The 12,613-nt window shown below is 36.3% G+C and overlaps 1 protein-coding gene across 2 annotated transcripts in view; it reads right to left on the minus strand.

Annotated features, from left to right (window-relative positions):
* LOC115442032 (blood vessel epicardial substance) overlaps window positions 1-12,613 on the minus strand; it is a 54,638-nt gene that overhangs the window by 29,539 nt on the left and 12,486 nt on the right. For both annotated transcript variants that reach the window (XR_003938514.2, XM_030166986.2), the window contains exon 2: window positions 2,869-3,026. Coding sequence is in view for 1 of the 2 variants with exons in the window: in XM_030166986.2 (XP_030022846.2) it covers window positions 2,869-3,026 (158 nt within the window). In the remaining variant the exon portion in view is untranslated. The remainder of the gene's footprint in view (window positions 1-2,868; window positions 3,027-12,613) is intronic.

Raw genomic sequence — 12,613 nt, forward strand, 5'->3', positions numbered from 1 at the left:
AGAATTTTATAAAACAGATAAGAGTATATGAAGCACGCACTAACTCTTCCGATTTTTAAATCTCGTGTAAAAAATTTGATTTGCAGACATCCAAATCATTCCCGGTAACCATCAAAGTTCAATTCAAAGAAAACATTTGGTGCATAATCTGCTACAAGAAATCTCATTAAACGATGTTTATTACCTCAATGTTTACTCGGTATAAAAGATATAAAAGACAAAAACAAGTGACATTAAATAAAATATTAAAAAGCACTGGCTCACATTGACCGTAACAACTCGCGCGATATCTTATAACCACTCTAGTGATGCGAGTATTAAGAGATTCTCGAATACGAATTCGCTTACACAAATAACACAATAGCCGAAGGTGAAACAATAGGTATGATTTGGATTCTCGTATCGAGGCTTTTGTTTATGTAATACTATTTTGGTTTGTATTGTAGGAAGTTTAACGTGGTTTAAACCGCTCAGAATATTGTGGGAGAATTCGTATTTTTTACTTAATAACAATTCAAAATTCGTAAAGATACAGTTCCTACATGTTCTTTAGTTCAAAGCATTTACCAAATAGATGTATAAAAAGAAATCAATATCTATGCCGTCGCAATAAATTGATATCTACGCGCTAAATCCCGCGTGGTAAATAAGATGAGAACTTCAGACGTGACTCGCGAGTGTCGAAATTAGATTACTGCTAGAGCCGGAGGATGTACGGCCTAATACAATAATCCCTTGTCTTTTAAAACTAACAGAGGTCTACACTCCGCGTTGTAGCTACAAGACATGGTTACTCCATTATGCTGTAGATCAAATTCAATTTCAGTAAATTTTTTATGAAGATAAATTAGCCGCTAAAGAGCCGACAAAGATTAGTAGCTTGCTAGTCATTCGACAATAAATATTATTTGTAGGAGTAATAACAGCTGCTCTCTTTAACAATTAAACGTATACGATTTGAATGAACTATTAACTAAGATGCCACTGCTATTCGTTGTTCGTCACCATCAATATCGAATTTCAATTCTATTTCGCTCCTTTTACAGCGAATTGAACAACCCAACCCCATCACTAAAGCCCACAAATTATACGATTCCAATGAAATATATTTCACCGCCGCGGCCATGTGCTCGGATTAGTCACCATTTCGCATATGACATCAGCCTGCCGCTTTTTATCAGTGGAATCTCTCCGGCTGTCACTCATTTGCAAGTGAGCTTTACTGTTATTTATTAGACGTTCCCGGAACGCTGATGCAATGTTTACTGTCAGCTTATCAACGTTCAACGTCACTGCAATTTCTACGTTTGTATTTTCCACGTTTTTTAAGATGAATGGTAAGAGGAAGTTAGCTTCTTTGAGAGTAAACGCTTGCTCATCAACAATAGCAGCAACAACAGGAACTCGAGTCACAAAATATAGCATCGTAAGAAATATCTCAGAGTCCTTGAAATTTAATTTGCTAGAAAGGATACAATTCCGTTTACATTTTAGGACTATACATATTTAAAATAACAGACAAATTCAAAATTTATTCATAATTAATCCACTAATAGTTTCATGTGTTATCAGCAGACTCAAGTAATATCTAAGATACAGCGTTATTAAAGCAGGTAAAAATTGTGTTAAAAGGTACAGCAAAACTAGTTAACCTAACTGTATACATACATCGAGTGTATTCTGTGAAATATGAAATAGAAATCTAGGATTGGACACGCCCAGTCAGGTTTCCACAAATACTTGTTTAATCTTACAAAAATTACCAATAATTGGCACCACGCTTGTTAGTTTCAACGACCGAATTGCACATACGTTTTAATCATATTTTTTACGATCTCCAAAACGGGTTTTAGTTACGCAGTTAAATAATACTAGCGACGAACTCGTCTGATGGTAAAATCTGTCCACAAACAGTAGCAATCAGCTTACTGCCTTTTGTCGACTAAAATAGACAAAGCGGTAACCTCCCTTAATTTTCGTATATTAGTAATCCATCATCTTGTTTATTTACTTATAGAGAATATGAAAACGCAAAAGGGACCAATTATTATTATTAATATATTATTATTTATTAATTGGCTATTGGACAATAATAGACATTTGGTTAAAAATGCGGTGGATACTTTATTTAGATATGTGATGACATCGTTACGTAACATAGGCCTAACACATGGATAAATTATGTACAGAATTATTTAATGGCTTCGCCACGTGCTGGTCAGAATAAATGAATACAATTTAAGCCCACACGAGCACATTGTGTGTCCAGTGGCCAGTGCCTTTCACGAATTCTACATTCATCTTTAGAAACCATACTACTATCTTTGTTTAAATTATTTTACACTGACTTCTAAATAAAGCTTCTTCCGCGTGGATTTAATATGTTAGCTGTTAACTGAAACTACAGCACGAGCTGCGGGATCTGAATTAGCACGATTCTTATATTCCCTAAAAAGTGTAATAAAAATTGTTCAATACTTGTTAACAATTTATAAATAAACCACCAGTAGTATTACACACTTAACAGGTAGTGTGGAAAATAGTCTATCAGTGTACCTAATAACTGTGAACCAAAGTTTTATTGAAACTCGTTCGACGATCTATGCATAAACAATCCTAACACCTTCCCAAGCCTAACTATAACAAATAAGATCTAGATTTTTATTAGTAACATGGCCAAGTTTTTACGGTATATGGGGTCTTACCACCATTTTTCATCGACATTAAAACCTCAAGAAAATATCGACTGGCAAGATATTAAAAACATGTCTAAACAATTGGAATAGTTATGTCGATTTGCGTAATTCCTTTTCCACGCTACGCTTAAACGATCTCAGGAATACAACTATTGGAAGATCAGGCACTCACTTGCCGGACAGCACGAGAGAGAGGCTGTCCACTTTGGTGACCTTCTCGTGCGCGTAAAGCTCGTGGCACTTGAGATGGCGCACGTTGCGCATGCACATCAGCACGCGTCGGAACTGACGGCGGGAGACGCGCAGCGGCTTGAATAATGCTATGTATACCTGGGGACAATGATGTGGAAACTTTAGTAGGTCATGATAGTAGACTGCACTGTAAACGAAACAACATTTTAAGTGTGATGGGAACGTTTTTAAATACATACTTAAGCACAAGTCTACATCTTCAAAAGGTTAAGAAGAGACGCAATAAGTATATAAGTAATAACATCTCTCCAAGAATGTAAAGCTTCGATCCTTGTATATTTTTACGTTCCTATTGATTTCTAGTTAATTATATTAACCCATCATTTCTAGCTTCAAATATAGGCATTACCCGGACTAGTATTTAGAAATCACAATCAAGAAAGTTCAACGATGCTACGGAAAACAGTAAACATGACCAAAAAAAAATCTAACTGCGCGTCTTATATGCCTTAAACAAAACATCCAACTTTTTTTTATTCTAGAAAAATAATCCAATTAAGGCCGAAAAATGTTAAGAGCAGCTCATTGTGTCCAAATTTTACAAGCCAGCCGGATGACGCAAGTGGCGGGGCGCCTAACAATTTGCAAGAGATGTATTTTTACCTAATTATGGATCTCGATGATCAAAGGCTGTCTGATGCGACTAAATATAGAGTTGTTATGATTATTCGAATTAGAGGTTATAATGTCAAATAAGAAGGACTATAAGAGATTAGAGAAAGTATTGTGATTAATGGCATCCCAAGGTACAGGCACGGCATAGTTTGGGTACCCCTGGTAAATACTTTATTTTTGTTTTTAAAAATTTGTTTTGTTACACCACTGTTTTTAACTGTAAAACACATTATGTACATACTTTTTCAACAAAACTTATTATTCTTTACGTTGTTTTTTTTCTGTTTATTTAGTCCAGGGTTTTTTTTCCATCAAAGATATGCCAACCCCATAGCTTACCATGCTTTGAATTCACGAAAATCAAAGCAGATACGAATATAAACATCCAAAATGGATAAAGGGAGGTGCATCTAGGTCAGACACACTTCTTAACTTCACAAATTCGAAACAAAGGCGGTTTACGTCTGTCTTCGTATCCGTGCGCGAATCTAGCTTTTAATCCATGCCCCCATCGAAGTCAGTCAACATATCATAGCAAAAACCAACTTAACCAAATACAACACACACAATTTGTGCAACATCTGCTGTTTACGACGCAACATAAACGATTTCCAATACGTGATCATCTCGTGTATCATCCAATTTGAGCCAGTCCAGTGGTCGCCACGGTGCAACGCAACACGATCCATCAAAGCGACTGCCGTCCATTCTGCCAGCCCGAAGCGTTAATAACGCATACCCAAAGGGGGCATTCAGTCCGTCACGCCCGTTACACGTGGCATGATAGAGTTTACAAGCTTTGAGATGCTTGATCGATGGCTTGAGCCTGAGTAATTAGCATTTTAGGTCATAATATTTAATACCTAAGTATTTCGGGTCATTTGCTGTTGAAGTGCTTAGTTGATTTGTAAGTATTCAGGTTAATATGGTAGTATGCGTGGATAAACTTTTTGTTTTTAAAAACATACTTTATTTTCCAGTATGCAACCTGTTTTTACGTATAATATCAAATCGGTTCAACGATCAAATATGCCAATATAGCAATATTGTAGGTGAATTATCACTTGTTAATTTAAACTGGGAAATAGTGGTTGGTGTGACGCTCATTATTAGCACTTCAGTAATAATCGTGTATGCACATTAGCACGTTTTTTCTGAACCAAAAGGCAATTCATAAATTAGACGCCTAATGAATAACGCAGTATCAACTTACAGTCATTTCCTGTAAACGTTGAAACTCAAGCTCGGTTTGGAATTGGGTACTGACCTAAATGTTGGCGACAACTGGTAATTGTAGCAGAATGGCGAACTTCTGAGAAGCGATTAATAGGCATGCTTCATCTCTGCGAAAACTATTTATAGAAACGTCGACCAACGACCGCCGCACGCCCACAGCATCGCGATGGGCTGTTACCATATTCATAATTTATATATTTGTGAAGAGGTGATTGGATCAAACATTTGATGAGCTAACAATGCAGTTTCCAGGTCTGGGTGTTATGAAATTTATTCGTTATTTATGTTATTATTTAGCCACGGGCAAGCGATGAACAACTAGAGCGCAGTCCAAATATAGGTTAAACCAAAAGCAGCCGCGACAACCATCAACGATTTACAACATTGTCGATCTGTCTGGCTGAAGCTAGAATGTTTGTATCCGCAAGGATAGCGACCACCGTCACAAGAAGTAAAGCCCGCTATAGCGGCCCATGGAAGTGTGTTGGGTACCGGGATCAGCCTGTTTATTGTGTATAACTTACACAGGCGGCCTAATTTTGGTGACTGGGCTGTAAGTAACGTAATCATCTCTCTTCCGTCGACTATCTCAATCTTATTCCACTTATTATCAAGTGCAGAGGGGTCACTTTGTCAAGAACGTATAAAAGATATACCGGATCTACTCATTGGGCCACCACGGATTACTTCACATGATGTGATTGCTGTGTACTTGAAGCACTTTTCACCCCTGAATCCAGTTCAAATCTTAGAGGTCATTGTTAGCCATCTTAACTGAGGAATTAGTACAATGTAATGATTAGGTCATGTCGTTGAATGTCTGGAGGCCGTTATTAATTAGGATCAACTAATTAACTACTTATGTACCTTGTTCTTGTTTACCAAGTTGATATAATTAACATAGGTCACCTATTAGTCTTGCGTGGGCTGTAAACTGTGGAGATTAAGAGTCCAAGGTACAATACAGGGCACTTTTTTTTATTTATTCGGTAATAAATAGTATATTTTTTTAAAGATCCTCCATATTGTATTTTTTAACCCTTAATGCATTCTGAAAACCCTACTAAAAAAAAACATGTTATCGTACCATCGAGTCGGCCCAGTTGAACACATATTAAATCCATCGTCTATGAAACTACCACCCAAAAAACGCCTACGCGAACTACTCCAGACAAGAGCATAATTGAAACAGCTCAAGCAGTTTCGATGAAAAGCGCCGTCTGTCTGCGAGAGAGCAAAAACAATGGAAGGTTGATTTTTGCGAGACTTATTGTTCTATGCATTGTGCAGGATAATGGTAACTATCGACCTGCGAGCTGGCAGGCGGGAAGGATATCCGTTGTTCTAGAGTACTTTACAAATCATGTCTACTTGTACCCGTTGCTATTATCGTCATAATGGTCTAGTGGCAAATGTACTTTGAAATCGATAAGGTCTCTATGCTCAGATCGTAAATAAAAATATCGTATAAGTACTCCAGTGCAGGTCCTCCCGTATTCGCATTACGCAACAGAAAATAATTAACCAAAATTTGGATGTTGAGGATGTACATGTCTATCTCTTTCGAAGATACACGCGTGAGTATAAGCATCAACGTCTGCATATTCTGAAATGCTCTTTTCGATCGGGACGTTATGATTAAAGGCGTTTCGTTTTCCATTCAACTTCGGTGTTCCGGTAACTCCGAACTATCATCCACGACTTTTTGGTGCCGGCTCAACCGTTACACCCGGAACGCACACGTGCCGATCCCGTCAGTAATCAAGCGCCATGTTTGCTGCATCGCATATTGAAACGAAAGAGGTTACTGGCATTTTGTTGGTTTATGCAAATATTATTGAAATTTTAAAGGGTACAGACCAGTTATTAAATATAACAATATTGAATACTACTCTCATAAGCTAATGTAACACATTGCTGTTGTGTTGTTTTTACTGAGATTACCGAGGATCCAAATCAGCTCTTATTGCTCTTTCCGGCCGTTTTTAATGAACGAATCTTCTTAATCATCGATCCGATACCGAGAACAAACCAATCTAAATAAGTTAATTGATGTAAACACGACTATTCTGAATGGTAAATTTTCGCTACGGATCGAAAAAGAGATCGCGATCTTTATTGAAGTCGGTGGTGGGATGTCATTAGACAACACACTCAAATGTTTTTGGTATTGTGGATGTTTGTGGGTAACGACTAGCCTCTCCACAGTATGCTGCCAAGGAATCCTAAGTTATTTTGGCCACATCGCTCGAAGACAACCAGAAAACTTCAATAAACTGCTGTTTGTAGGGAAAGTAGACGGTGCAACACCACGTGGGCGAGCATCTTTCCGTTGGTCTGATCAAATAAAAAGAATAATAGGACTTCTTATTACCACTGCCCTGAGGAAAGCCGATGACAGGAGGGCTTCGATACAGCTCGTCATCAACTCCCTCAGAGATGTCGAGGGGGACGCGACTTTCAAAGATGAAGAATATAATCAAGAAGAAGAAGTGGGTAACGATGGCTACTTACCATCAGTGCCACATTGCTTATTTGCTGCCCAATTAGGCTACTACTATTAAAAACACATTAAACATATGCATTATTACTGTAATGTATGAACCCAAACAAATCGTCACCAAACCGAATTAATTAAAATTATTTTAACCTCTCGATCGACCATTTTGGCAATATTTTACCATAACATATCAAAAAGCTAAATAGAATGGCATTATTTCGAAACGTTATTAAAGTAAATATACCTACAATTGCCTATGGAAGCCATAACGAAAAAATGCAACAGTAAGGGTTCAAATTACCCACATTTTAATGTTTTTATTATTTCTACTTTTCCACGCTTGTGTTTTGAAAGTGTTCCTGTTAAACGACTGCGAAGACAACTGTTTAGTTTAAGAGCGGTTCAGGTTTCAATCACGCTTCACTGACACTACACAGCATCTGGCACATGTCATCTTTCAAGTGACAGGCCCTTGAAACGGTCTGTGTCTTGCGTTATATTTTCTTCTACTTTTATAAACAGAGAGAAGCTTGTAGTTTATAAAATGAAATATTACTCTAATCTATATATTAATACTTGAAGAACAAACTTTATACCACTTTTCACCACATTGGGCGTATGGATGTGTTTGAGATTTGGCATAATTAAAGCTCATTGAAATACAGAAAAATAAAATGTGTGTAAAATGGCTTACTGAATGACCACTAGTATTATGATGAATTTTGAATAAAATTATGTACAAAAATTACAAATAACTACTCGTATACAAATATTGCTCATTTACCGAGGTCCCTTGGCAGTAATATAAATTCCGATAGTATCATTGGATTAATAACTTGGCATATTGCATTTTTGAAGTCAATTTTGTATACAATTTTAAACCTTTTATCTATAAAACTTTATTACAATAATAACGATTAATAAATAGTTGATCATTAACCATTGATTATTGAAGAAATACCGAGTTTAATTATTGTTATGGGAAACGGGCAAATCTGTTATTTAAAATTACGGATTAAAATACACGAAAATAATAAAAATTACGACTTATAATGTAAATAAAATTTAAAAACCTAAATATTTAATAATAACAGTGTCGAAAACTTTTGGTTATATACTTATATCTTTAACACGAGAACACAAATGTATTATGTACGGGTCCATACAGTGCGATAAACACACGGGTGGATTTACCGCCCACAGCCGCGCGGTTTCATGTTACTGATTGATATTTATAATCGTAACGGGATACTTGCTTTAACGTTGTGTGATGTGTCCCCTGTGGGTTATGTAGGTTTTGTAGTTGCGGTTAATAGTTACAGTTGTTTACCACATCGTTCATCAGGGAAAATTCAGCTGTATTTTACTGGTGGTAGGATATATTTTATATCCGTCCGGATAGCGACCACCGTACACAAAGTGTTAAAACCCGCTATGGTGGCCCATGAGTGTCGCGTTCCGGAATCAGCCTTTGTATATCCGGTTCCAACAGGCCGGCATAATTGTGTTGACTGCCAAGAGGTAATCATTACTCGTCAGTAGACATTCTATTGGACCCCACTCCATTTACTATCAGGTGTAGTGGGGATGCGTTGCAATGCTCATAAAAAAAAGAAGCATTCCTAATAAACTAAATAGTTGATACCTACCCATAATGAAACTAATTACAATAATAAAAGAGCAACCAACATAAATGCACGTCACAGCTATCGAAATATAAGCGGGAATTTGGACAATCATTTAAAAAAACGTTTAATAATGAACACCTGCAAGGTCACAGTATCTTTAGTGATAATGGTTATTAACCTTAATCCTCGTATTTTAAATTATCTACTAACACAATTATCAGCAATTCTAGATGGGAGAGTAACTGGAATGGCAAATTGATTTTTAATTCGTAGCAATCAATTAATTACAAAACGATAATCGTTGTGATAAATGGTTTTTACGATGATTGTAACAGGAAATTATGAATTGGCGTTAATTGATTAATCAAATTATAAAATTATGAATTGCAAGTTTTAATACATAAACTTCTTGTTTTTGTTGTCTTTTATTTGCAGAGTTGGATTTATTTTACATAGATATCGACGGTTAAAATGGTAATTGAGATAAACGACATTTATATAGGAAAAATTTTAACTACGTTAAAAAAATAGAAAAATATGCTGATTTTAAATATGTATGCAACTTAGTGTCGAACAAAAATGTCCCTTAAGTCAATTAGCTTTTCAACCTTCAATATATACCGTAAATTTAATATTATATATATATATATATATATATATATATATATATATATATATATATATATATATATAAAAACAATTTGGTATTTTCCCTTCGCTACCCATAAGTCACAATTATACTTGTTATTACAATAACAGATGACGTAAATCTATACTTCGTGTCAAGAACCAAACAATCTCTCTTCTAATGACAATATTTTCACCTCTACAACAAACAAATGAGTAATGACATTTATGTAGAATCAACGTTACCGCAAAACGCAAACCGCTGCGAGTGTCAACAAAATGCTATCCCGTGTGTTTCCACTCATCCTAATAAGGCCGCAGGTAATAGCGACGGTGACAAGGTCGACTCGCAGTCTGTCAATTTGACGGCAAAGTTGATGTGCGGCAAATAACAGTATTAACCAGCGCCTTATGAAATTAACCTATATTAAAAGGCCATCTTTTATATATTGCGTTTACTTCGCGGCGCGCGTTACCTTGAAGTATAAAAATTTAATGCAAATATCGTGATGTGTTAAGACAATGGTCACGCTATCGATTCATAAAAATATTCTCATCATTTACTATGAGACTGACTACAATGTTTGATGTAAACCACGTAATGTTAACTTAATAATGCATAATGTTGTATCAAAATAGAACAAGGAGCCCAATTATGGCGTCGTATTCATTCCCAGAGAAAATCCTTCTGATTTTTGGTATTATGTGGCTATTCATTGTCAAGTTTTATTCGTATATTAAAAGCGAACATCGTGAGAAACTGTTCACCATAAAATCAATGTCAAAGGTACGTGAAATCTACCAACTCATGTTGTTAGAATGGTCGGCAATTAAAAAAGATCTGTTTCATCTAAATTCCTTCCTTCATCTGGCCATATTCCACAGCAATGTCAAAGCTATACGCGTTTACAAACATATTGCAGAAACGCACGACCCGCCTTACTTCAATAGTTTCTGTGAAAATCCAATCCCATGTATTAGAACTATGATTATCGTCTAAAGCAGCGGCAGTATTCCAGATAATAACAATGGCTGACAAATTCTTTACGATACCACAATCGTAAACTCTCGCCCGCTCGGCGACCCTGAATTCGCCGAGGCCAACCACTGATACCAAAAAGTTGCAACACAATTACGTAATTAACAATTATTCAAGAAAAAAAAACACGATCGGGGTCAATGAAACAATATCTTGGGAAAGTCGAGACTGTTTACAATTAAGCTCTCATTACGGCTACATTCATAATACGGGAACTGAACGAGACAATAAGTTTAAGGTTGGAGAGACAAGGATAGATAAACAATACGATTGTTTACTATACGAAGAATAAGATACCGTTTTGAAGCACTGTGTGAATTGGAAAAAGATCAGTACCCAGGTATTACGGGAGTAACAGGTTGAATAAGCAATACCTCCATTTACTGTAACGTATAAGTTGCAACTTTCTTGCGGTATGAAACAGTTACATACTAAGCTTCGATGCTATATACTTTTGTCGGGAAGAAAAATGGAATGGCTTTACTAAAATGGTAATTACAGCTTCACAGAAGTAGAGCGCTAGCTTTAAAATAGCAAATTATATTTGTAACTACGGTCGGTTACATTGCCGAGGACTCGAGAAATCCCTTATTTTCCTCAAAAGTCCCAAACGGGTGAAGTCCAAAAGCGGGTGAAAATATAGGAGCATTTTTAGCAAATGACAATCATCAAACTAAACGGCATTTCTTGTAGACCAGAATACTATTAAACACGTATTTAATAATAACAAAGTATTGTTAAGTAACATAAAACGCTGTGTGCTGTGTGTTCATATTTGGTTATCACACAAATGAAAGAGTGATCAGGGTTGGGTCAGGCAAGCAAAAAAGCGGTCCAAGACAAAAACTGCACCATTGTAAATCTAAGTGGTACACCCAATAATCCGTGTATCCGTACCTGAGTGCCTATTCCGAAACTCGAAAGAGTATTTTCGCATTTTGTTTTGGATATAGAGAGCATGAACTACTCATTCTAAGCAATAAAAAAACATAGTATAACAGTATCTTTTATAGCCACTTTCTGATGCAAATTAATTAGGAAAAGACAAATGTGTTACTCGCTGGATATTTAAATAAAAAACTTATTTAAAAAACGCGCAGAGTCTTTCTGCCTTTCGTCTTCGGGTAGTCATCACTTAGGTAGCTAGTGAAAAGCTGACAGCTTAACTAGGTTAGGGCCTTTACAGTCCTCACCGTTGAGGATGGCGACGCGTTCTTCCCTTTATTTTTATTAAGATTATATACACCTTTTTATTTCTTCTTTCCTACCAGCCCGAGTTATTTTCTTTGTTTACTTTGTACTCTTTCATTTATTTTATGTCCAATATAAAATGTCTGTAGTTATATAAGCGATTTAATTGGAGTAATAATTAAATATTCTCATGTACCTTGACTTATCATAAGCGTTATTATGTCGGCCTATGTGATGAATATGGCATTTTATTTATTTAAATATCGTTACATTCGTTTACGCAAATATGATAGCTAATCTCTCCAACTTCGATTTTCGGAATAACCACTCCGGTTTTATAAGGCTCGGTTTTTACGTCAAGGCGACGCGACGTCGAGTCGTGTGCGATGTTTTTGTGCCGAGTACCTGTTACCTGAGTTAATACCAGCTGACCGACCGCCACGATGTTGAATTATGGATTTAACTAGCGGGCGGACGTGGCTTTGATCGGATTTTAGATAATTCCCGCTGTTACGGCGTTATGGAGGTTAGCCCGAAGACTGGCGATAAGTGGGAAAGATTTGTAGGGTTAACACGATTCTTTAGACAAATGATTTGTGAAAGTTCAATTATTATGAATTTGTTAGACCATTCTGTGGTTCAAAATACATTACATCGTTCAGTGGTTTTCTAACAGTAACCAACAAGTGTCTTACTGTGTAAATGTTGAATGTATAGGAAAAAAGATACTTTTTCTCATAAATTTGAAGGTATCATTGAAAGTAAACTGTTTATTCATTGGCCAGCAGTGTCTTTTATAAACAAACTAATTTTGGCTCGCGGCTTCGCC

Source organism: Manduca sexta, chromosome 19, assembly GCF_014839805.1.
Source record: "Manduca sexta isolate Smith_Timp_Sample1 chromosome 19, JHU_Msex_v1.0, whole genome shotgun sequence".
Classification (NCBI taxonomy): Eukaryota; Metazoa; Arthropoda; class Insecta; order Lepidoptera; family Sphingidae; genus Manduca; species Manduca sexta.